Source organism: Durio zibethinus, chromosome 11, assembly GCF_047325235.1.
Source record: "Durio zibethinus cultivar Kanyao isolate XHJ-2024 chromosome 11, ASM4732523v1, whole genome shotgun sequence".
In the NCBI taxonomy this organism is placed as follows: domain Eukaryota; kingdom Viridiplantae; phylum Streptophyta; class Magnoliopsida; order Malvales; family Malvaceae; genus Durio; species Durio zibethinus.
Window position 1 is genome coordinate 3,055,035 of NC_143172.1, and position 25,808 is coordinate 3,080,842.

Here is a 25,808-nt window from a genome sequence, read left to right on the forward strand (position 1 = left end):
CACAAACTCATGACTAAATATTTATTCAACCTACTTGCACCAATTCATTCTTATTCTTAATTTGATTTTTCATCCTAACAAAGGGATAGAGATAAGGTCATTTTCTTTTGAGGAAATTTATTTAACTTGTTTAAATGTTGACAAATAAAAAAATGATTGAATTATGAGAGATGCCAACTAATCTAAAATGCACCAATTTGGTACACAAAAGTTATCCTGCGCACCCCCTTGAGAAAACGCTGACCAGCTGTTGAGAAACGTTTCTGTCAATTGACTGTTAACGCCCAGCCACGTGGTTTCTCTCGTCTTCTCGTCAAAATAAAATTGAAAAGAACAATTAATACCAGAAAGAAAGGATAAATAAAAAGAGAGAGAGAGAGAAAAGAGAGAGAGAGAGAGAGAGATCGTTGATCGATTTAATTGATTGGTTCAAAAATCAAAACAATAGAATCGAATGGAATGATTGTAGAGTGAGTGGATTCAACAATGAAAGGCGTCTTCTTGGCGCCCGGAGATTACATCCACTTCAAGTCCCAAGTCCCTCTTCACAAGATCCCTGTAAGTTTTTCTTTTTTTTTTGTAATTTCCTTTTTCATAATTTTTATACAATTTCGATCATGGGTTTATTGGTTTACGCTTATTTTGATAGTGGGTATGTTTTTGTTTTTGCTATGGTCTATTGTTATGTGGGTTTTGATGAGAATTCTAATCGCAGAATCGGAAAATGTTGTTCTTGGGTGAGCCTAGAATTTGCTTAATTCTATGCTTTACTTAATATAGTTTATAATTTATTCTGGGGTGTGAATTTGTTTCATCTGTGAATGTCCTTTTTGTAGTAAGTTAGTGATCCATATGAGCTCAGATTTTTACTTATTTGGAAAATTTTGTATTGGATTTCAATTTGATATCTGAAGTATTGGTTCTGGCTTATGCTAATTATTGAATTCTTATCTGGCGAGATTTACTAGTTGACTTTGTTATGTCACTGAGGATGCCTATATTTGAAAGGTTGTTAACCAGTTGGTAGATGTCTGGTTTCCCCTGTGCTGGAGTTTTGTTATTATTATTATTATTTTAATTATGCTTATGATTGTGGATTCCTTGTCTTCAATATGGCGTATCATGGAATCTGTCATTAAGTATATTGCTGGTCATGAAGGTACATTCTGATTTCTGATCAATGTTATGTCCTTTTTTTTCCTTCAAGTCTAGGATAGTTGACCAAATCTTTTTAGTTTTTGCATTGCTTAGCATGAATCTTGAAAAGAGACAGAGCACATCTCTGATATTACTTTTATCAATTCTGATGAATCTTATTTTTGGAGCTTCTTGTTTCTCTCATAGATTGGCACAAAGCAGTGGCGATATTATGATTTTGGTCCCAAAGTGGTTCCTCCACTTATATGCCTTCCTGGAACTGCTGGGACAGCAGATGTCTACTACAAACAGATCATGTCCTTGTCCATGAAGGTTGCAATCTATGTATTATAGTATCTTTGACAAGTTCTCGGTGCATTTTTTTTCCTTTTTTTTTTCTTCTTTTAGCCCTTGGAAGAATTCCTGTGGGACCTGACACAGGCTGTATTATCTCTCCAAACCTACAAGAAAAATAGAAGGAAACCTCCATAGGCTATCAGTTCTTGTATATGGCTTTATTCCTGTCCCCTTATTGCTTTCAGTATTATGATATACTGGATGTTTTGTGGTTAAGTTTTTTGTTAGAGAGTTAACTCCTAGCAATTTATGAATATTATCTCTTTAATAAGTAGAGTCGCTAATTTCTTATAACCACTGCCAGCCTGAAAGTTCCACATAGCATTTATTAGTTGGTGGAGACATTATATTTATTCTGTGTAATGGATTATTCAAATTATTATATGGTTTATTACCAAAAATCATTTGGACTACTGTGAAGAATTTTTACATCTTGTTAAGTCTGATAATTTAAATTTAACAAATGTACAGGGTTATCGGGTGATTTCTGTTGATATTCCCCGTGTTTGGAATCATCAAGAATGGATTCAAAGTTTTGAAAAGTTCTTGGACGCCATCGATGTTCACCATGTGAGAACTTAATATATTTGTGGCCTATCCTTAATTCCTTCCCTACTATGGCATCTATTTGTCCTTTTCTATGGATATTTCATATTTATTATTCCTATTATATGTTTCTGAAATAAAGAATAGGCTACCTACATAAAATGAAACAATATTTTGCTCAATTAGTTTCATAGTAAGTTCATTGCATGGTTCTAAAATGGCAATCTTATCCTAATTTGCTGGTTCTACTGTTGGAGCTATATTTTCTGTTTATGTTAGCGATTGTTCATGTTTAATTGTAACATTTGCTTAGTAGACTGAGTAACTTGTCTTTTACAGATACATTTATATGGTACATCTCTTGGAGGCTTCCTAGCTCAACTTTTTGCTCAACATCGTCCAAGACGGGTTAAATCCTTAATTCTATCAAATACTTTTTTGGAGACACACAGTTTTGCAGCGGCAATGCCTTGGGCACCTATGTATGTCTTTACATTTCTTTTAATTAACTCTAGGCTGGATATAATCAAAATTGCTTCATTTGTTGGATTATGCATGCAGTAATTCATTTGCGTAAGATTTGCCTCTTAGTGTGCTGTAAATAGATTGGCATTTTGAAATCAAATGATTGCTTGTATGCAGTTTATTGTGGCATTGAGTAAGAACAAATTTCCTTGCAATGAGTCAGTTTCCTTAAATTAACCACTTGCTTGTATTAGCATAAAAGCATTTCTTGTGTGAATGGAAGAGGTTTTTTTTTTTTTTTTTTGCCAATAGAATGGAAGAGTATATTTATTCTGCTTTCACATGCATTTTTCTATATAAGCTAGTCTTGTCCATGGTTTAAATTTACTTATTGCTATAAGTTGTTTCTTGTATATTAAGTTTAATCAATATTCTTTTTTTTTTTTAGTTCCTGCAATTATTTCTCAGTTTTTCTTCTTACATGATCTTAGTTACTTATTGCATGTAAATATGAAAGTGTTATTAAGATATTAACTGGCCACATGCAGTGTGGGATGGACTCCGTCTTTTTTGTTGAAACGATACGTCTTAACAGGAATTCGGGATGGCCCTCATGAACCTTTTATTGCAGATTCTGTGGACTTTGTTGTTTCACAGGTAGGTTTCTAGGAAGACATGGACCATTTTTCCTTATTGGATTTTTGTTATTATCATTTTGTACGAGGCACACATCACTTTCTTATTGTGGTTTGATATGATATGTTGAAGTAATCTTTGCTTCACAGGTTGCATTATCACAGTTTCAAATGCACGGTGCATCTTATCATCCTCTCAATAGTTGCATTATTATATATAATTAACTACAGTGCAAGGGAAAGTTCATGTTTCTGTAAGCTACATGTAGTACAAATATAGTTTTGCTAGGTTTTTACCTTGGTTCTATCAATTAAGAAATGCAATCACTTAAGGTGGATCTCACTCTGTGCATCATCTTTATGTTGGTGAAATTCTAAACAGTTGGTTTTTCCTAGAATTTCTCTCTCTCTCTCTCTCTCTCCCCTTTTTCTCTGGCTCCTTTCCTTTCTTTCATTTGTGGGCAAGGAGAACTAGCCCATTTATTTTCTATGGATAATTGCTTTTTCAGTTTGAAGTCTGCACTCTGTATTTTGCTTTCAAATGCAAAAAACAATCTGCTGTAATAGAAAGAGATTGCTTTCTCTATCTGAGGCCATATGTGACAATCATTTCAGGTTGAAACACTCTCAAGAGATGACTTGGCATCCAGGTTGACTTTGACAGTTGATAGGGCTTCAGTTGAACCACTTCTACTTTCTGATTCATTTATTACTATAATGGATGTAAGTTGTATGAAACTTGCTTTTCATGAGTGTGCACACAAACATATTTGAAGTATTCATGCTCTTTTAGTAAACAAGGTTTGTTTGCTAAGCTGGACAAGGAGAAATAGAAAAGATGGCTTCTCTATCTTCATACATTGTTAACATTTTCCTTTAAAAGTGAATGAAATATATTGTGTAATTATATTAAATGTGATTTTATAAAAAAATTTTGTTCAGTTCTCCGTTGTTTAGATTTTTTTTAGTTAATTTGCAGGTTAACATGCCAAGTTTTCCTAGCTGCATGGCTGTAGAAATGTTTTAAAGCACAAGATGATTTCCTTCTTGGAACACTTGTATTCATATTAGGAAGTTTTTCCCTTTAGCTGATAGCTCTATTATTGACATGGTTTTCTACACGGCCTTGAAGACAAATGACTACTCTGCAATTCCTCAACAACTCAAAGATCAGCTGGGTGAGAGGTACCCAGGTGCACGGCAAGCTTATCTGAAAACAGGAGGTGATTTCCCATTTCTTTCCCGCCCAGATGAAGTTAACTTACATCTTCAGGTATATAACGTGTATATGTTAACACAGGACTTATCTCATAATGATAATACTGTCGATATATCAAAAGACTGTTATTTCAACTGGTGTGTGAAACATGGCAGCTGCACCTGAGACGAGTTGGAGTAGAAGCTCAGCCAGATTTGGTTCGGAGGATCCCAAAAGATGGCACTGGTGGGAGCCCTAGCAAAGAGAATGATGAAAAGAAGGATCGTGATGACCAACCAAAAGATAGCGAGGGCAATCCTGAAAATACTTCTGAAGAAAGCGGGTCACCTCCAGCTCCGGAAAGTTCCGAATCTCGTGGTCTAGATGATCAGCTACTCAGCAATGCAGAAGCTTGTTCCATAGATCAGGCAGATTCAATTGTTTTGCCGCATTCTGCATTGTTGAAGAATCAACACACTGTAGCCACTAGAATCCTTCTTCGATCGACTTGGGAGTTCTTTATTTTCTCTTTGCTTCCCTTTTGCGTGGAGTCATTATACATCACTTCTAATAATGTTTGGAAATACAGACAACTGGTGTAAAATAGGACATAAATTAGCAGTTTCTTCTTATTGTTGTTGTTCATACAAGCAATTGTTGCAGACAAACCTGCGTTTTCCATTGACAATGTTGTACTTTGTACCTGTTCAATTATTTCAAAGTTCTTATTATTACTGAATTCAAGTCAAATCTTTTTCACCTGGGACTTTGTAAATCCTGCAGGATTTGAAAAGCACGTGCTTTGAAATGGATAAGGTCATATGTTCCAATGGATTGTTAAGAAATATCATCGTATATGTCTCAAATTATAGCAACTAAAAGAAATTGTGTTTGTAAGGCAATTTATTTTCATGCAAAAGCCTTCTTGGTATATAAACCCTAACAGGATAAATAGGTTGCCTTTCTGCTTGTGGACTGACGGCCTCCGCAACTTCCATAATCAGTCACCATTGCATGCACGGTAGCAGTCAGCTCGCTCTCTCTCTCTCTCTCTTCGCTTAATCTCTTACTTCAAACTAATTAGCTAACAGTAAATCTCGGCCATTTCTTTGTTGTAACAGAAAAGGGTGTTTCAGCCTCCGCATTACCCTACAGACGCACCCCTTCCACCTGGCTTAAGATATCCCCTCAAGACGTAAAGACCTATAACTAAACAAACTAAAATAAACCCATTTTCCCTTTTCTCTTATTCTTCATGATTTCTCACTTGTTATTTAAGTTCAGGTGGAGGAAAAAAAACATCTGCAAATTTGCCAAGAAAGTCTTGACTCCCTCACAAATAGGTGTCATACAACTTCCTTTGTTTTTCGACATAGAAATGTTGTATATGTAGTGGTATTTACGTGTTGAGGATTGCTAATTGGGGTAGCATTGGCGCCAGAGATTCCAGAAGATCTTTACCATTTGATAAAGAAAGCGATGGCGATTCGGAAGCATTTGGAGAGGAACAGGAAGGATAAAGATTCCAAGTTCAGGTTGATTCTTGTGGAGAGCAGGATTCAACGGCTCGCTCGTTATTACAAGACTAAGAAGCTCCCTCCTGTTTGGAAATAGTCAGTTCTTTGCTTCTTATCTTTCATTTGCTTTACACAATTATAATATTATGAATATGATGATTGCTTTGTGTTTTTGCTGTTGTTAACATTTTTTGACAGCATTTGAACTTTGCCTCTTTCCCTCATGTTCTTATTGTAGTGACTTTCTCCTATATGATTGTTAACCGTTACTAATCCTATCTCTGCAGCGATTCAACCACGGCAAGCACCCTGGTTGCTTAGTGAAAGTGTTAGAACTCTGGCTGAGGGCGTGTCATGTCCTAATTGAACTGAGCTAAAAACTTTCCGGTGAAAAAACTGTCTAGTAACGTTGGATCCTTATACTAAAACAATGATTTTGCTTTTGCTAAATTTTTTTGTGATATGCAGGGAGCATTATTATCTTATATCTATCTTTTCCAAGCTTTTGATGCCTAAATCTGTCTTTGTACGTCATCATGTGTTGAGAATTGTTATTTTGCCTGAATTGTATGCTGATTTAGTCGCCAGCAGCGAGAACCATACCAAGTTTCAATTCAGGAAATATAGCGTTAGGTTCCAACCATTTCAACCCCAATTGACTTCTCTCTGTTTCTTCTATCTTCAATCATCACCAAATGAAAATGTGAATTATGTGTGATTCATAGTCATTAGATTTTCTAAAATTTGATTCTTTTCCGTAATTAACCAGTCTTACAGCAACCAACATTTGATTCCATTATTAAGATCTTAACAAGATCAACTAAATTCAAGCCCTTGTTCCATGTCCCGAGTTCTGACTATCTGGGGATGGCAAAACAAACCTATACTGCACAGTATCTAGTGATTATACATTCTTAAATATCTAAGCATATACTGACAATTTTCAAGCATTATTTCCAGAAAAATAAAGGGGGTGCTATTGTGTTTGCTGTCAGCCAGCTACACAAGGCAACTTGCCACTTCTGACTGCTACCAGCATTGGGCGAAGCTCAACATGACATCCAATGGTAGACCAGTGAGGTTGCAACTAGAAAGCAAAGGAACATCCTTCATCTACTTTTGCATATCAAAAGAACCCAAGACTTGTAGGTGCAGTACAAGACACTTCATTAAAATGATGGATCACACAACATCACAGCCCCACAGCCTTATTTAAAGCTATCAATTATAAGCTGGCATCCTTTTAAGCATGAAGATAAAGGAAAGAGATCCAAAAGCCAAGATACCACTTCCTGGCAACATGATTGCTCAAACAAGGTTGTGAATAATCCATCTACCCTATTCTGAATAAATTTTTAGGTGAAGGTGGTGGTCTTTGGTCCTCCACTCAACTAAACCCTTCTCCAAGTATCAAAAGGTCAGTCAGATTGTTCCATCATTAGTTCCCAGTAAACCTCATAGCAAACACACCATGGACTGCAGCATGTACAAACTAAAGTTCCAGCAATTCATTACAAAGTATATTATTCCCTACATAAATCCTACTTCTACAAACTTTGTTGGCTTTAGTATCAGTTTAGTTCTGACAGATGTAAGATAAAACACGAGCAATTGATGGAAGCCTACAATCAATCTTACAGTTATCTTTCAGCCATGAGTCGTACCATGATCAAGACAACAAGGTGAAGCCAAGATGATTGAAAGTGATAATCCATACATTAGCATGCACCTACCACAAATATCTTTAAAAGTTTCTTGGAACTCAATAATACTATGACAACATCTCTAATGCTCCAAGATAAAAAGTTACAAAATTGCCGATGTGAAAGATGTGGTTCGGAGGAAGGACTTTCGTACACCTTCAAATTATAATTACAATGCAATCTCCTTGGTCTATTAGTCCATGAATGTTAGCAAAAGAGGCCCATAGAATTCGAGGATTCAATGCAAATCTCAATCCTCCTTTTCCCTAAGGAGAGACAACTAAAGATAGTAGAATGCTATCTGAGAACTTTGGCAGCCACCTCAAAACACAGCCCTAGTTTCAGTTTCATTTCATCTTTAGCCATCACAATTACTATCCTTAAATCAGCAATTCCCTCTCATTGACAAACTATTATCGGGATCTTTAATCATTGGATAACAGAGTCTCTCAGAAGGCACTTTGCATGCCATCATGATAACATATACACCTCTCCTCTCATTTCAGCAACTCCATAAGATTAATACATAGCAAATTGTACAAACATAACAATTGGGTCCTAACTTGCACCTATCTCAACCAAATGAAAATAAGATTGTAGCAAATATTCCTCATATAGGAATTAATCCTAAAACTTTAGAGACATTCAAAAATCACAACTTTGCATAAAGAATTGAAAGGACACAAAAAAATTGTTGGAATAAATTCCTCAAAAACATGGGGAAAAACACAAATTTCTAATACAAAATCAAACCAAACACAAGAATATTAATATAAATTACATAGCTACACACCAATCAAATTCTCAAAGAAAGAGAGCATTACTTCCAACAATTCCATAGAAACAAACGAAAACAAACAAATAAGAAACACATTATCCTCCACCACCTCAAATCCAAATAACTCGCCCACAAGAAAAATACATTTCTTGAAAAACAAAGAAATAAAAAACAAATATTAATGACCTTTTCTCACTTAGCAACCATCCTGGCAATAAATTCCTCGTAACGGATCTTCCCATCTGGCCCAACATCCACTTCCCGGATCCACTCATCGAACTCAGACGGCTCCAGCTTCTCACCAATGCTAGTCAATATGTGTCTCAGATCCGCGACGGAGACAAACCCGGTCGACTCCTTATCCAGCACCTTGAATGCATCGCGTAGCTGCCTGTCAAACGGCTCAGGTTTCATGTGCTTCGCCATGAGATCTAAAAACCGAGGGAAATCAAACGGAGCCGTGAGCTTCTCTTCGGCAACTATAGATTTGAGTTGGGCTTGGGTCGGGTTTCCACCGAGAGACCTCATTAGGATTCCTAGCTCCGATGGAGCGATCTTGCCGTCGCCGTCCGTGTCGAAGAGAGTGAAAGCCTCCTTCATTGACGAGACCTGTTCGTCGCTCAGATCCTTGCCCATTTTCGAGGGTTCGGGTTTTCGAAGGAAGACAAGAAATGATTTGTTTTTTTTTTTTTTCTTTGAATTTTGAGTTTTTTGTTGGTGTGAGAGGAGACGAGTGGAGCCAGGAAAGGAGCACATATAAAACGGTGGCGAATTAAAGGAGTGCTGTATAAGACGACGTCGTTTTAGTTGTTACTGAGAAATAGTTATAACGTGTGACTTGTCCCGTCAGTTCTTCATCTCCTCCGTGGATGCCGTTGAGCCGTGTAGGATTGTTGGTAAATGGAATCGGGTCCACATTCCACTGCTGATTTCAAATTAATTAAGACAATGCATTTAAATATAAAATTATAAATATCATTAAATTCAGGCTTAATTCATTTTCTGTTGAATTGAAAGAAATTTAGAATTTAAATTTAAATTTTAAAATTTTTTTATTTTCAGAATGTAATTTTTTATAAAATATTATAATATCATTGATTAATACAAAAAATTATTAAATATACTGATAATAAAATATTTTACTTTTATAAACAAAATTAACAAAATAAAATGTCATTTATATAATAATATAGGATCATAGGTTCATCATTTCTCTTAAGATTATGGTTTTTATTTTTTTATTTGTTTTGGTAAAATGTTGTACGTTACGGCCCAAAGGATAAAGAATTTCAGGCTTAGTTGTTGTAGGAACTAGGAATCATCTCTTTTGGGTTGGCGGAAAAATCCAACTTTCTTGCAATAGTTGTAATCGTCCAGTCTAAGTTTCATGGATCCGTCCCAGTATCTTCAGCCTGAAGCTTCTACAGTTACCAACATTTATGTCCCAAAATTGGCCCAAAGCTTTATACTACCAATACCCAAAGGCCCAAGCTTTGCAGCTCTTCGAATATTTAGCTTATGTGCGGATGCAATTGCATAAATTTATCAACAAGTAGTCATGGTTACTTCAATTAGTTGGGGTTTTTTTTTTAATGAAAAAATTTTAGGTTTCAGTTTTGTTGGTGACATGTCATCTTTCGAATGTACGACCTACAGTCACTTGTTTTAAATTGTCAAGTACTGTACATCTTACCATAATATAAGAAATTGAATAATTTATTTATCCTAAAATTTTTTCTTATAAAAAAGAATTGCATAAATTTTATATTAATTATTTTTAATTATAATTATAATAATAATATATATATTTTTTAATCTTAACAGACTCAATTCCACCGTTAATTTCAATTTAAACTTTCAAAGCCACTGCCCACTGGGATTTGGGAGTACAATTTCAGGTGTTTTACAGATTGCCAACATTCAAGCTGCAATGGCGAAGCCACCAATAATCAATTCCATTATGGCTCTCAATTTTCTAAGGTTATTTCTCCTTTTAACGTCCTTTCATGGTTAAGGGCTACTGTATGAACTAATCAACAGTCAATTAGTCATATCTTCCCTTTTTTTTTCCCAAAAAGAAAATCTTTAACTTTAACTTTAACTCTTCCATTAAAACATAAAAAGTACCGTCATTAGGGGAGATGTTTATGGAAATCGTTTTATAAGTGAAAGACAAGGTAAAAGAGACGAGTACAATGAAAAATAAGTGAACTTCTTTCATGAAGACGTCACTTTTCTTGTCGCTCATACCTGACCTTTATTATTATTATTATTATTATTATTTTTTCGCGTTAATAGTTGCTGGCTGACCTCGCACATGCAGAAGGTGATCTTCACACCAATTTTCAAAAGCAGGTCTTTGGTCTCTACGACGTATGACCAAACAAGTAGTAGTGGTAGTAGTAGTTATTAGATATCCGTCAATCTCAAACAATAAACATTTCTAAAACGAAGAACAATGAAACAAAACAAGACAAAATCCATGTTAGTATATATATTTCAGTCTTGTTTTATATTGTGTACGCATTGAATTACTATTAACAATTCAATGTTAGCCAATCAAAACTTTGTTCAAATATGCGTATATGGTTTTCGACCACTTTGATCCTTTTTTTTTCCTATTGAAAATGGTGGGGAGGTATTTGAAAACGCCATGATATTTCACTAAAATGGCATGATTTTCTTTCTCAATTTTCATCATGGCCATGGTATCCTTTTTCTTTTTTACCACTAACCCAAGTTCTTTCACTTTATTGTTTATATAAATGATCCCATGTGACAGTCTAAGGTAAGATCAAATATAAGAGGTTGATACTATCTTTTTAGAACATTGAAAAAGATGGCTCCACTCGTTGAAAGTGCAAAGTCGGCAGCCAACTTTTTCTTGTGGACCATGATCAAGGATCTAATTGCATGACCCAATTCTTTAATTGTAAACAACTGCGGGACCGATCCCTAGTTTTGCCTCTATTATTAGTTTTGTTTTATTTGAGAGCGCCTCTATACTCTTTGAAAATTCAAGGAATTTTTTCCTCTTAGAGGATGGATTTCAGTTGTTCAATTTTTGTTGTGCTCGTTTGTTTGATATAGAAAGTACATGAAACATGAAAATATGATGATAAACCAATAGCCATATAATAACATTTGAAATTGGTATTCATTTATATTCAAATTTTAATTTAATTGATTAATAAAATTATATTTAAAAAACAAAATTTAACATATTTGAGATTAAAAAATTTGATATTAATTCAGGAATTGAAGCAAAACTATTCAAGTAAATGCATTAGAAAGATGATGGGACAGCCAGATTTAACCTTTATACTAGTGTCGGTATTGCAACGCAACATTTGAACGCAGTTATAATCAAAAGATCATTCGGACAAAAGAATCACAAAATGGACCCCTTTTTTCCCTCTTCGAAGAGAAACATATAGTAGTAATTAATGACGAAGAATGCCTTAACATGATGTTCTGGTGAGGGCAATGAATTAGAGTTTACCAGAATCCAAGGTTGAGGAATAGTTCTATATATTTATCCTACTTATTTTTGTTGAAAAGTATTATACATAATGCGCTTTCGGGGTCAAGAATCCCTTATTTGACGCAAATCTTCAGGGCATTTTGGCTTATTTCAAGTTTGGTACTAGAATTATGTGAGGGACATCGAACAGGAATAATCAATCATTGTCTGTTCGGAGAAGTGGAAAAATCCCTCCAAAAAGAATAGGAAAATAAATGAGGCAGTGCTATCCAGTTATTCATCCACTTTCTAGGCTGGTTTTCTGACCGGGGTGGTTTGAACTTTGCTATATTTCTTGCTCTGATTTCTACAACAGGGCAGAGGAGTAAATGTTCAACCCCCATGTGGGAGGCCATGTTTTGTTAGGTTTCCCACCCAATTCCCATTGACCTCAACACTTTTCAAATTAACAAGGACAGGAATATATTATATTTCCCTAATGGCTAGGCTGCTTTATTTTTCATGGTGAACCATTGCAAATAAATACTATTAAACATGACACAGTTAGAATCTGGCAATGTAAAGGAATAAATAGTTATTAATTGTTTTTATTAGTTTAATTTAATTGCCAACAATCACATAATATATTGGTAAAATATTAAATTTTTAATTTTAATTATTAGAATTTAAAATTTGATGATTTCGAATATAAAAAAATATATAAATATTTCTTATAATTTATCAATAATTTCATTGATTTAAAAAAAAAATTATCTTTTTATAATCCTCCGATCATCCAAACCCACATGATAGACAAATCTCCATATGGTTCTACTGATAGACAAATCTCCATATGGTTCTACTGATCCAATTGCCCATCTGCTTTGCTTATCCTTTTCTGTACACAAAGTCACCAACTACAACCAAATTATTACCTATTTGTCACAGACAAGAAACTTCATCACAGCCCATTTCTTGATAATCAGACCTAAATCAAACTTAACTACAAAAATCAAGCGAAGGAAAAATCTTTCCTATGGTCACAGTCGTGATGGCTAGCTGTCATCATACCTTCACCCATATTTCTTTATCAACTGGGTATTAAATTTCGAATGGGAACATGCTGTGTTTTCCGAAAGTCGCTATTAATTGTGCATTCTTTGTTTCAACTTTGACATGCAGTAAGCTCTACACTGCTTCCACTTCTCTGTCCTTCTTTCTCTTTCTTACGGCTCTGTTCTCACTATCTTCTTCTTCGTTTCATTAACTATTGGATTTACTACAAAAATTCTACAGGAAGAGAGACTTAATTACTACTCTTAAAGGAAGAAACAGATATGGGTTGTTTTCTTTGAACTCTTTTATTACAAACCAAGTAGAAGAATTCGGTTGAAAGACAGGAAACCCTGGAAGATTTGAGCCAAGGGAGAAGATGGGTGTTTTTCAGTTTCTGTTCTTTCTCTTTCTTTTGTTCACACTCTACATTCCACTATCGGTTCACGGGAACACGGAGGTTAGAGCTCTAATGGAGCTGAAGGCTTCTTTAGATCCAACAAACAAGGTCCTCGATTCATGGAAAAGTGATGCTGACCCTTGTAGCGGTTCTTTTGTGGGTGTGGCTTGTAACGAGCACCGTAAGGTGGCTAATATTTCGTTACAGGGAAAGGGTCTTTCTGGTAAAGTCTCGCCTGCTATTGCGGGACTGAAGTGTCTCTCTGGTTTGTACTTGCATTACAATTCTTTATCCGGAGAAATACCAAAAGAGCTTTCAAATCTTCAAGAATTAACTGATCTTTATCTTAATGTTAATAATCTGTCTGGAAGCATTCCTCCTGAGATAGGTAACATGGCTGGTTTACAAGGTTAGTTCATCTTTTGGTTTCTGAATTTTGGTTTATTTGGAGCCAAAAAAAGAAGAAAATTATTATCACATCACTCTTATATTGGAGCCAAAAAATGAACTACATTTTCTCTTAGTAGATCTCGCTCAATCTCAATTTTACAATTTTTTTAAACTTAGTTAATGCATTTTAGAAGAAAAATTGCTTTCCTTTCCATAGTATACAAAATATATCCCACCAGCAGCATTTTTTTTTTTTAATATTTAAAGCTCCCAAACCATAAACACTGAAATTATGAGATAACATGATTGTTGACATCCCACCAGCAACTTAGCTATAACCGAGAAACTGATTTCTGTTTTACAAATGTACAGTTTTTACTGAGTTGTTGAAATTTTAGATAAATGGAATTTTTTTAATCTTACTCTATCTTGTGTGATATTGATTGATCTTCTAAGTTCAGACACTGGTCTTAACGTTAAAATTTTTTTGGCTGGTAGTTCTACAGTTATGTTGCAACCAGCTGACAGGGAATATACCAACAGTGATAGGGTTTTTGAAGAGACTAAGTGTTCTTGCTTTGCAATATAATAGACTAAATGGTACAATTCCATCCAGCTTAGGGAACTTAGGGATGTTAAGAAGACTTGACTTGAGCTTCAATAGCCTCTTTGGTGCAATTCCTACAACATTAGCAGATATTCCAGAATTGGAAATTCTAGATATCCGAAACAATACTCTATCTGGAAATGTCCCTTCCGGTAACTATGTTTCTCCTAGACTAACTCCTTAAATTAAATATTGTTCATTTGTTCTTGTATCATTCTTGTTCCTCATGTTAACTTAGACTGATTTATAGTCTGTAATGAATGAAAACCAAGGTCTGAAGAGATTAAATGGAGGATTCCAAGGTGAGAACAACCCAGGTTTATGTGGAACAGGCTTTCCATCACTGAGAGGTTGCAGTCCTTTTGATAGTCTGAACATCAACCAGCTTGAACCTTTCCGATCACATCTAAATGACACAGCTCCAGGAGTTACCTCACAGACATCAAATATCCATGGACATTGCAACCACACTCATTGCTCAAATTCATCGAGATTCCCAGAGTTACCCGTTATTTCAGGGGTTATTACATTCAGTTTCGGTTTTATGGTTGCTGGATTTCTTGCATTTTTTCACTACCGTAGGAAGAAACAAAAGATTGGAAATACATCTGATTCTTCTGATGGGCGCCTAAGCACAGACAGGGCCAAAGAATTTCAAAGGAATGGAAGTGTTTCTCCGCTTGTAACTCTTGAATATTCATACGGATGGGATCCATTAGGTGATGGTTGGAATGGCATCGGATTTTCTCAGGAGCATTTGAATAAGTTTAGGTTCAATCTAGAAGAAGTTGAGTCAGCAACTCAGTGCTTTTCTGAGTTGAATTTACTGGGAAGGAGCAACTTCTCTTCTGTCTACAAAGGGATTCTGAGAGACGGTTCTCTTGTAGCCATTAGGAGCATAAACGTGACCAGCTGCAAGTCTGAGGAAGCAGAGTTTGTGAAGGGTTTGTACTTATTAACCTCCTTGAGTCATGAAAACCTCGTTAGGCTGCGAGGATTTTGCTGCTCAAGGGGAAGAGGCGAATGTTTTCTCATCTATAACTTTGCTTCAAAGGGAAACCTATATAAATATCTCGATCTAGAAGAAGGAGATGAATCAATTCTTGACTGGTCGACAAGGATTTCCATCATCAATGGCATCGCAAAAGGTCAGTTTCTGATCAGGTTTATGTGCCATAAAAGATCACGAGTCCATCAAATGTTTCTCTTTGACTAATATTCTTGTAATTTGCTCCAACAGGTATAGAATATTTGCACAAAAATGAAGCAAACAAGCCGCCCATTGTCCACCGCAACATATCTGTAGAGAAAGTTCTAATTGACCAGCAATTCAACCCATTGATTGCAGACTCTGGTCTCCATAAGATTCTTGCTGATGACATTGTCTACTCAACTCTGAAAGTGAGTGCAGCCATGGGTTATCTAGCGCCAGAGTACATTACAACTGGCCGTTTTACAGAGAAGACTGACATATTTGCATTTGGAGTGATTATTCTCCAAATCCTGTCTGGTAAACTTCAACTAACAAGCTCAATACGGTTGGGAACAGAATCTAGCAGGTTTGAAGATTTTGTTGATACAAATCTCAGAGGAGAATTTTCAGAATCAATGGCAGCGAAGCTGGGGAAAATTGCACTTAATTGTACCCATGAACACCCTGACGGTAGACCAACCATGGAGACAATAATTAAAGAGCTAAATGATTGCAATGTCCGTCGTTGATGCGCGCTCTTTTTTGCCAACTTGAAAAAACGATGATAATGGGATCAAAGAGATTGCTGAAAATGCCTTTTTGTTGGTTGTTTTAGATCTTTTTGAGAGGGACTAAGATGATTGAGGTGTAAAAAGATGGCAAATATCGTGTAAAGTGGAGTTGCAGATAGGAAAAATTTTGGGAGGAGTTTCCCCAATGATGACTATAAATAACAAAGCCTTAGGGACACAACTTTCTAATCAACACAATTTGTTACGTGCATTCTATTGTGTATCTCCATGAGCATTTGCAAGCAAGCCAACAAAACGAGCCTCAACTGCTGAACTGCTCTCGTAACAAACACTCGAAAAGCATTTAATGTAGTCCAGAGATTCAATCTTTTAACATTTTAATGCCTGCAAGCTCATCTGAAGCTTGAATTCGCATTTTCTGAAAATTCTATGTTAACCTCCCAAAAACAAACTGTTGGTAGAAACAAAGATAGGCTCGTGATCTAGTCTCATAGAGCTGGTTTCATTAATAGTGTAAAGTTGTTTTTTTCTTCTCAAACTAAACTGTCATAAAAGAGCTGGAATGAATTTCACAATGTATTGAGCCAATGAAGGCGTTCAAGAAACCACACTTCTTCTCTTTCTCAAAAAGTTTTAACTGCAAATAAAAAGCTTGGAAACAAACATCCACATATCCAAGAGTGTACGGAAGCTGTGTTGCATCATGATCCATAGACAATCAGAAGATTTTCAAGAGAATCATGGGCTTATTGAATACAACATAATTTGATCTCATATTTATTTCCTCACAATAGGTATGATGCAGTAGCAGACAAACAATGGTAATCAACTCCAGGGTGTACAGCTATTTCATTTCTAATTCCTTTTTTTTTTTTGTTTAGTGAGAACATAAAAATGTAAACAAGTTAGCAGTTATAAAATAAAGTTCTAAGAAGCTGTAACAGTGCTTATAATAACCATGTGAGGTGCCAAGCCAGGCCAAAGACCTGGAGGACTATTAAATGATTGCAAAACAGTCTATGCCATGGCAGTATGTTTTTGATCTTGAAACCATTCCGAGGGCCACCAATCTGGTCTAATTGTCTCAACCTTTATATCCTCCTGCCCCTGTATTATCAATGAGTTAGACCCTTTGAACGCTTCATCCAGTCGCAAGACACCCGTTCCACAAAAGCCAAGTGCAGTGGTCACACTTCCTGCCTTTTTATTGGAGGCAGGGTTAATCACCTCTGAACCAGGGGCAACTCTCCCCTCAACCTCTGAAATAACAGAAAGGTGTCAGTTGTCTTGTTGCAAGATAATTAACTTCATCAAAGCCCACTGGAGGCAGACTACCTTTTCCATTATTATCAAGAAACTTTAAAGGAAGCAAACGTTTGCGGATAACCCCCCTGTGGTGTGTACGAGCTATAAGTTCTTGCCCTACATAGCACCCTTTATCAAAGCTGATTCCGTTTAGGCCTGTGAAATTGTATTCAAGTGGAATTGCCTCCCCTAAACAACATAATAACAATGTCATAACAGAAACAGCATACAAATAAATGTAACTCTGAAAACAAAGGCAAAACATAACATAATAAATTGAAGAAACAACAATAGGAAGAATAGTCATGATAAAAACAAAGTTAGAAAATGCAAAAAATATTCAAGAAACTTAAGTATACCATTAGCAACAAAGCAAACAAGCACCTTTTGGAATTTCAGTTGAACCCTCAGCAACTCCCTTCCCTAATCTCCACAGAAGGTAATTCTCTTCATCTGTTTCTTTATCAGACTCAACTAAAGGCGCTGCAACAGACAAAAGAATATGAAATTTTGCAGTATAAGCAACAAGTAGGTAGCATGACTTCTTAAGAAGCAAACATCTTAAGTCGATCAATATCTCAAAGCTAACGGTTTACATTAAAAATGTAGATAAGAATAAATTTCAGAAGTAACAAAAGTTTGGTAAACTCACGTGATCTACCAGATGGAAAAATTCCCCTAAAACCTAGACAATCCAATCTGGGATCCTTAAACCATAGCCATCCAACATCATTGCCATGTGAAGCTGACTTGCCAGAGCGATCAACCCCACCCCCCCAACCAACTGAAGCTGCCTCTGGTTCTTCAACAGCTGGGGTCTTTCCAGACAGGTTCCAACCATACCTCTGCCAGCAAGAAAAGTCTTCTGCCAGATTCTCAATATCAACTTTAGACCTCAACCGATATCTGCAACAGCATCCATAGGAGCAACCATTAACAGAGAGAGATTCTAAAGTTCATATTACTATAAAAGACAAGTACACATCACTAGCTGGTATAATAGTCAATCCCATAAAGAGACAAGAACATTTGCACATTTATCTCTTCAACAAATCATTTTAAAAGAAACAGCAACAACGTAGAATTCATACTGACTATGAATTTAACAAATAATAATACACTGAGAAATTGCAAAGAGATACAGACCAATTACTTATTTGCTTTAGACCTGGCTACCAGTGATTCAGGCATGTCCTCAAACAGAAATTCTAATGTCACAAGCAAGGCATTGTACATGGCTATTAAATGCCAAACTTGAAATACAGGTTCATCTAGAGGCTTACCAAGGCAAAAATCCAAAGCAGCTACTAGAATTTGGAAACATAAAAGAAAGCTAAAAACAACAGAAAATTTGACCCTGATCCTTAATCTGTGAATGAGAGATCCTAACTAATTCTAATGCAGAAGCCACAGACAACAGAAAATTATTCTTTTAAAATCTAAATTCTCAATCAAAATTAAAAAAAAAATTCCAATCTTTAAGAACAAGTAAACTAAAAATACCCACTTCTTAAGAGTCGCCAACAACTCATCCAAGAGAGACCTATCAACATCGGCCAAAATTTCCACCGACCCACCAGACCCACTACCAGGACCCGACCCAGTCCTGTCCAGCTTCTCCTCGGGCTGGGGCGGTCTATATAAGAAGAAGTCATACAAAAATCTTCCTTGAGGGGTCAAAAGAGCCGCATACATAGGCGGAACAACGACAGAGGCTACGTTGGGAGTAGGAATGGCGGAGTTATCTTCACATGGGGGCTCACCGAACCTCCGTACATCGTTTGTTAAAAGACCCTGGAGGAATTTGATGGTGTCGGGTCCCGAGAACCGGATTACGGACCGGGATTTTAAGTGAGAGCAGACTGGACCGGCGTTTTGTAGGTGGTGAAGGCAACGGCCGTGGACGAGAAGAGAGGGTCTGAAACGGTTCATTTCGAAATCGTTTCGGAATGAAGATTCGGATTGTTCTTGTAGGGTTTAAGGTTGGAAGAAAGGAAGGGGTTTAGGAGTTTCGAATGGGTTTGTTGGGTAGGTGACACGTTGCTTCCGTCGAGTTTTTGGATCGTGACTAACTGACACGTTGTTTGGAGGAAGACACAACCAACAGATGTTCGATGAAATTGTTGAATAGAATTTGGAAATGTTTTAATTTTGAGGAGGAATGCGGGCTTTGAGTTGATTTTTAAATTGGGTCATTATCCAAAAATAATGAGGCCATAAGCTTGGTTGCCTCTCTTGCGCCTTTGCGTCTCTTTTCCCATCCAAAACTCAAAACTCACAGCCAACCTTTAAAACACCATCCCCGCATTCCCGAGTAAATGTTTTCGAAAATCTCAATAACCATGGCTAAATCTATGAGCACAACTGCATAAAAATAGTCTTCAGTTTCCTATTCTATATCTTTCCTTTCATTTGGTTTTGTTTACTTTATTTACAAATTGTGTGACTAAGATTAGAGAGAATTAAAAATAAATAAATAAAGTGCTCAGAGGATAGTAATTGTTTTTTTATTATTTAAACCCATGGACTGAACCAAATGCTCGTTTCTTAGAGTTGATGACATAATAAATTACTAAAAAAATTAAATAATCTTAAGCCTAATATTGAAATTGCAACTGCATGCAGTCCACAGTTTTCAGATAGAACAGCTGTTGATGCATAGTTCTTTAATTTTCAATAGATTCCATCAAAATAATTAAAGTTCAACATATTATTAGCATTTGATTCGGAAAAAGGTTTAATTTATTTTTTTTTTTTAATTAGATGAAAGTAAGTTATTCTATTTCAAAGTCAAAATATATAGTAAATTTCAACAAAAATTATCTTAGACTTAAAGATCATTAATTAAGAAATTATTGACAATAAAAATGGAATTCAACTTTTACAAGTAAAGTATTTGCAAATGACATAAGCCTCAGCCGTAAAAATAGATTATGCTAAATGCATAAGCTGTCGTAGTCACATAATTCATCATCGCCATAGGGGACAGCTGAATTCCGCCAGTTGAAGTTGTGATATATAGTAACTAAAGTTTTTATTTAATAATTAATAATAAGTGAAATAAAGGCTTTACCAAAATTTGTATTCATAGTGTCGACGACTTTAGATCACCTCTTTACCTAATTTCTCGTTTTCGGCTTCATTTCAACCGTACAATCAGGTGATTCTATAAAAGCAATTAATATAAAAATAATTACTATGTGTTGACAAAATGCACGAAAATGACTATGTAATAGTTACCTCCACTAGTTCGTTTTGTTACTTACAATAAATAATACGCAACATGATCAACCACTTGTTATTTCCAAAAACAAAAAAAAAAAAAAGAAAAGAAAATTGCACTCCAAGCCTCATTTTAATTGCAAAAAATAAAAATAAAAAAAAAATCAGTGGGTAATTATGAAAAGTAGAAAAACTTTATGTAATTTTGCTTTTATCTTATCTTTTCTTTTTTTTGGTACTATTTTTTTATCTTATAGTAAAATATCCATAGTTGAATTCCATTTATATTTGGCAAGTTCAATTGATCTCAAATCCCTCTAGAAATGGACGATAATGGCCACTTTGAATATTTACCAGCGTCCAAATTGTCCACTTTCTACCGGCCAAATTTGGCTAGAAAATTCAATGCTTAAGCAATCAATGACGAGCCCTACGTAACGGTTGATGTCAAAACTCAAAAGACAAGACCAAGAAGCCAAGGCTTGGGGGGGGGGGGGCTTTTCGAGTTTGGTATGTACGGTCTCTAATGTATCAGTATCACACGGAATGAAGGAGGAAGTCTTGTCCGTTGACTTTTTGGCTTAACCTTAAGGATTCTTTAATCAAAATAAAGATTTATGCGCACTGGAAATAAAGAAAAAGAATTTGACAATTAGATGGCAAGTGGGTGCACCCAAAGGTCATAATGGGTGCTGATTCACATGTGGCTAGAACCTATGCTAGCAGGCTATGTATTGTTGGGTACATTTTGGCTGACCTATTTTCCGGGGTATGCCATTGGGGTACTGACAATTATGGTGATGCATCATCTCCAATTTTTAGTTCTCAAATTGAAGAACTCCAGGGGCAACACCTTTGCCCTGTACTATCACCAGGCGCCAGTTTGCTAACAATTTACATGCATTGGCTCGTAACATAATTTCACAGTGCTTCCGATAGATATTCTTTGCAATGACCATGTTATTAAAGGATTTGTTAGCATCTGTGTCAGTTGCATCATGTTCAGCCAACAATTTCATGCTTGGTCTCATGGCAACAACAGCAAGCTCCCGCCTTTGGTGGTGGCACTAAAAGACGCCAGTGTGCTTTTCTCGCGACCTCAACATTCTGCACACCATAGGCCACCATATATCAGTAACTATTGCATCGTGGAAACAAAGTTTTAGAGGCATATATTGGACATGGTTATCTTTTTTAAGGTCGGGGTCTGACCCAGGTCTTAGAGTGAGCCTGATGCTGAATGGACCGATCAGACTCGTCCTCACGTTACAGCTCATTGAATTTTTTCCCACTTCTGTAATAAGAATTATAAGAAAACATTCAAAAGAATCAGGGGGTTTTGCTGCAAGTAGCATTATATTGTTATCAGAAAGACCATTGAAGATGTGCTAACAATTACCAAGCAGAGTTACCCGTTTTATCAGTTTTTCCTCGAATTTCAAACATTGACCTGTGAATTTCATTGTAATTTGTAAGCTTGGTGTATGTGAACCTGTGAATCTCTTAATTATAAGCTGTGTCTAATCTTAACATTAGTTTCATAATGAAAACTATCCGCGCTATGCGATGAGATAAATAATTGTTAGAAGAAATATAAATTATTTTTTTATTCAGTAATTGATTGTGCAACTCTTGCCAAATTGGTAAAAGTGTTACTTTGAAAATAACTATATTAAAAAACATCTCAACCTATATAGTTTAGATATTTTTAATATAATTTACTCTAAAAACTCCTATAATGTATATGTGTTATACACTATAACTTAATATCCAAATACACCCTCAAATTTTATTAAAAAATAAACAATCACTCAATCTTTTATTTCATGAAATTAAAATTATAAAATTTTATTTTATCGTAATTATAATTATCAAATCTTAAAAATGGATTAATAATGTCAAATTGACACAGTTTTTGAAATAATATTCCCCTAAATATTGGTCATTCAATTCATCCAAATATATCTAAATAAATATTTACAAATTAAATCATCCATCTAAAACAATTTTAACAAAAATTTGAATATCTTTTACTACCAAAATTCTAATTACAATAAAATAGAAGCTTATAACATTAATTTCAAGTAATAAAATATTAATGATTTATTTTTATTTTTTAGTAAAATTCAATTACTTATTTTAATGTTATCAACATCCACCATTAAGACATGCTAACCTATTTATAGATTGTGTGGTTAAAATATAACCAATAAAAGTCATATTTAATGTATAGGATGATAGATATGATAAGATGAAAATTATTTTATATTATATTTAGTTTATATTTTTAAAAAATGAATAGAATTATAAAAAGAATTAATATCCTCTTACTATAAGATAATTCAATTTTTTCAAAGTAGAAAAGATGATTTTTTAATTTATGATATTGAATTTACATGTCTTATTATATCCTTAAAAATTACATAAATAATTTAAATTGTATAAATTTTGAGGAATGATAATTTTGATCAATAAATAAATTATCTTATTTTAATTTTTACATACATCAAATATAATATAAGATGATATTATTTAATCTAATTATATTTATAATATTATCTTATTATATCCTATTATAATTTTATTTATCAAACATATCAAAAAGGATAAAATAAGGTTATCAAAAGCCAACTAATCAATTTCAATTTTGTTTAGAACACTAAACAATCCAAACACTCAAAATAGAATACAAAAGCAAAATTCAACTAGGGTTTGTTCCCAACAGAATTGGACTCATCTGTTCTAAGCTTTACTTTCTTTTGGGTATATATATGTTACTATCAACAAGTTATTATTTAAACGTAGTTTGGATCTCTTTCCTTCCCATTGAATTGAAATTACTTTTTTTATTCAATATTCACTGTTTTCATAGTGTGTTAAATCAGGAGATATATAAGTTATTCAATTTTTTATATTAAGATAAGATGTGTTATATCTAACAACTTAAAACAGATAATTGTAAATCGTACATTCAAAATAATATAATATAATATATAATACAAGCTACAAAAATGTTCATAAAAAAAAAACTTTCATAAATATTTACACGTATAATTTATTATTATGACACGTATTTATAATTATCTATCAAATAATTTATTCAATCAATTATTTGAAGTTTTAAAATGTTCTAAATTTCAAAAAACAAAAAAAAAAGAAGATACTTATCCAAGTCTTTTCATGTTAAATCATTTATAATCTTTATTCTTATTCAAAATCTTTCCAATAAAAAAATTAAAAATTAAAATCTTATTTAAAATTAACATGTGCATATTGTTTATCCTGCGTCTAAACAATGTAAATGTGCTGTGAAGCAATTTAAAGGTTTTGCAGTTTCTCTAATTTTTAAATAAGTAAAATTAATACATGCATTAAATGCATGGATTATAAGTTAATTAATTGATAATATTCAAAAAAAGCTCAAGTATAATTTTGAATATAAAATTACAAAAAACCCAAAGCTTATTATATTATTTGTAAAAGTCAATAAATTAATCTGTTGTTATCCAATATCAACGCAAATATGATAAATTAAGCAACAAAAAACAATGGTGCAAAAGACTTTAGAAAATTTGTAAGCTAATATTAACTTTTAATTTATATATGGCTAGGTATGAATTAGTCCATAGTCTTGATTTTTTTTATTTTCCAGAAATTGTTTTGTTTATTTTGATAATCTTGATTCATGAAAGAGTACTGTCTTCAAAGAGGAAAAGGAAATAATATTTATGCTAGTGTTTTAGAGGTTGGCAAACATGATAATTAAATTAATTTATTTTGATTTGGCAAAGCTTATTCATGCAAGTTATTCAAAGTTGATTTTTTTAGTTTCGAGCTTAAAATCATTAAAATTTTTTAATTTTATAAACGAGATTAATATGATAATGCATATTTTTTAAAATATATTAAAAAAATATTTTTAAAAAGTGAGACATGTATAATTTTGATCTTAATCTATTTGTGAAAAAAAAATTACATTAATAATGTATTAAAATGAACACTAAAATAATTAATGAAATTCAAACTTTATGCAACCCATGGTCATCCTAATTCTTTTTTTTAATTAATTATTTGTGGGGCTCTTATATTCACCAATTATTCATCACCTAATTTTTTGTTATTTGGGTGGAAGCCAACTCCGTACCATTACGGCATTATCCAATAAAATTTCTATGAGCTGCTTATGAATTATTGTGACTTTGACAAAAACAATACCATGAAGATGACCAACTATTGTACTAAACTACTATTTATTAACATTTCTATATGTAGAAACAAGTTTCAAATAGTAATCTCCCAAATCCATGTGTATGGATTTTAGCTTCCTAGATATAAAATATTAACATTTTTAAATAATGAAATACTTGATTTTACTTGTACATATTGATCATGTTGAAGTAGTGTTATATTATAATTATGATTTTATTTTTTACTTTTTCTTTTATTTAAAATAACTTTTTTAAAATTAAAAAACAAGTGACAAAATTACCAATTAAAGGAAATTTAAATTATTAATTCTTAAAATTTTAAAATAATAATTGATTTAAACTTTCAAGAACTTGTTGATAAAAAAATTTGTATAAAAGATAAAAAAAATATTATAAATATTAAAATTTAAATTCAGATACGTTAAATATTATCTTTTAAAAATAATTATATAAATTATTTGATTTAAATTTTAAATTTAAAAAAATTAAAAAATGAACCAAATAACGAATGAATCAATTTTCAAAAAAACAGTTTTTTGAATGAATAAATGTTATATGGTGAAGTCTTCGTTCGATGTTTTATGAAAATAATCTTGCTGGAGTAGGTAAGCGTCGTTTCCACGTCAGCAGTAAAACGAGTTCCATTTTCTGACGTGGCAAGCCAGCCGGCCAACAAATGAAAATGCGCGTGGATCTGACTCGGAGTCAAACTGAAGCGGCGTCCAATCCAGGGGATCGATACGGTACGGCCGCTCTTTCTCTCATACGGAAATAACGTAAGGGAAGCCGTCTGTGTTTTGACTTTTCCTACACCTTCTTCTGGATGTTTCATCTGGACCCCACAACATGACCTGCCTCAAATATCACCAAATATCGTCAGTTTTATTTTTGTGTTTCCCCAAGTTGCCCTTTTTTCACAATCATTTTACATTTAAACCCATGACCTCCTTGTAAAAGAAAAATCAGTCACCTCCTTCTATACTTTGAATTGAATCATCAAATTAGCAATTTTGATTTTTGACTAATCTTTTCTTTTTCCTTCTAAAATAAATGTTGATGTTGTAACAGGATGGCACACATAACTATTGAGTTTAATAAC

At 34.0% G+C, this 25,808-nt stretch overlaps 3 protein-coding genes and 2 pseudogenes across 9 annotated transcripts; 3 read left to right on the top strand and 2 right to left on the bottom strand.

Moving 5' to 3' along the window:
* The first annotated feature begins 332 nt into the window (after positions 1 to 332).
* LOC111290756 (uncharacterized) lies at positions 333 to 5,082 on the top strand. 5 transcript variants are annotated; one of them, XM_022882218.2, is made up of 8 exons: positions 334 to 558; positions 1,345 to 1,470; positions 1,966 to 2,064; positions 2,380 to 2,522; positions 3,054 to 3,162; positions 3,756 to 3,863; positions 4,273 to 4,413; positions 4,515 to 5,082. In XM_022882218.2, the coding sequence occupies exons 1-8, from the start codon at positions 487 to 489 to the stop codon at positions 4,938 to 4,940; spliced, it is 1,224 nt and encodes a 407-aa protein (XP_022737953.1). In that variant the 5' UTR covers positions 334 to 486; the 3' UTR covers positions 4,941 to 5,082. The 5 variants fall into 5 exon arrangements, with proteins under 5 accessions (XP_089623809.1, XP_089623808.1, XP_022737953.1 ...); XM_089767683.1 differs by lacking the exon at positions 3,756 to 3,863 and having other exon boundaries at positions 333 to 558; XM_089767682.1 differs by lacking the exon at positions 1,966 to 2,064 and having other exon boundaries at positions 333 to 558.
* Positions 5,083 to 8,275: 3,193 nt separating this feature from the next.
* LOC111291083 (putative calcium-binding protein CML13 pseudogene) lies at positions 8,276 to 9,068 on the bottom strand (annotated as a pseudogene). Its single transcript, XR_016346190.1, has one exon. The product of XR_016346190.1 is annotated as a putative calcium-binding protein CML13 pseudogene (transcript).
* A 3,572-nt stretch (positions 9,069 to 12,640) lies between these two features.
* Positions 12,641 to 16,853, top strand: LOC111289946 (uncharacterized). 2 transcript variants are annotated; one of them, XM_089767684.1, is made up of 5 exons: positions 12,641 to 12,980; positions 13,096 to 13,661; positions 14,141 to 14,401; positions 14,522 to 15,397; positions 15,490 to 16,853. In XM_089767684.1, exons 2-5 carry the CDS (start codon positions 13,232 to 13,234, stop codon positions 15,969 to 15,971), a joined length of 2,049 nt encoding a protein of 682 aa, XP_089623810.1. In that variant the 5' UTR covers positions 12,641 to 12,980; positions 13,096 to 13,231; the 3' UTR covers positions 15,972 to 16,853. The 2 variants fall into 2 exon arrangements, with proteins under 2 accessions (XP_089623810.1, XP_022737047.1); XM_022881312.2 differs by having other exon boundaries at positions 12,672 to 13,661.
* On the bottom strand, positions 16,721 to 19,533 carry LOC111289947 (putative transferase At4g12130, mitochondrial). Its single transcript, XM_022881313.2, has 5 exons — positions 18,787 to 19,533; positions 17,932 to 18,185; positions 17,664 to 17,762; positions 17,310 to 17,468; positions 16,721 to 17,233 (listed from the first exon to the last, which is right to left on the bottom strand). Exons 1-5 carry the CDS (start codon positions 19,209 to 19,211, stop codon positions 16,992 to 16,994), a joined length of 1,179 nt encoding a protein of 392 aa, XP_022737048.1. The 5' UTR covers positions 19,212 to 19,533; the 3' UTR covers positions 16,721 to 16,991.
* Positions 19,534 to 21,193: 1,660 nt separating this feature from the next.
* On the top strand, positions 21,194 to 21,781 carry LOC111289948 (fatty acid desaturase 4, chloroplastic pseudogene; annotated as a pseudogene).
* Positions 21,782 to 25,808: the final 4,027 nt, after the last annotated feature.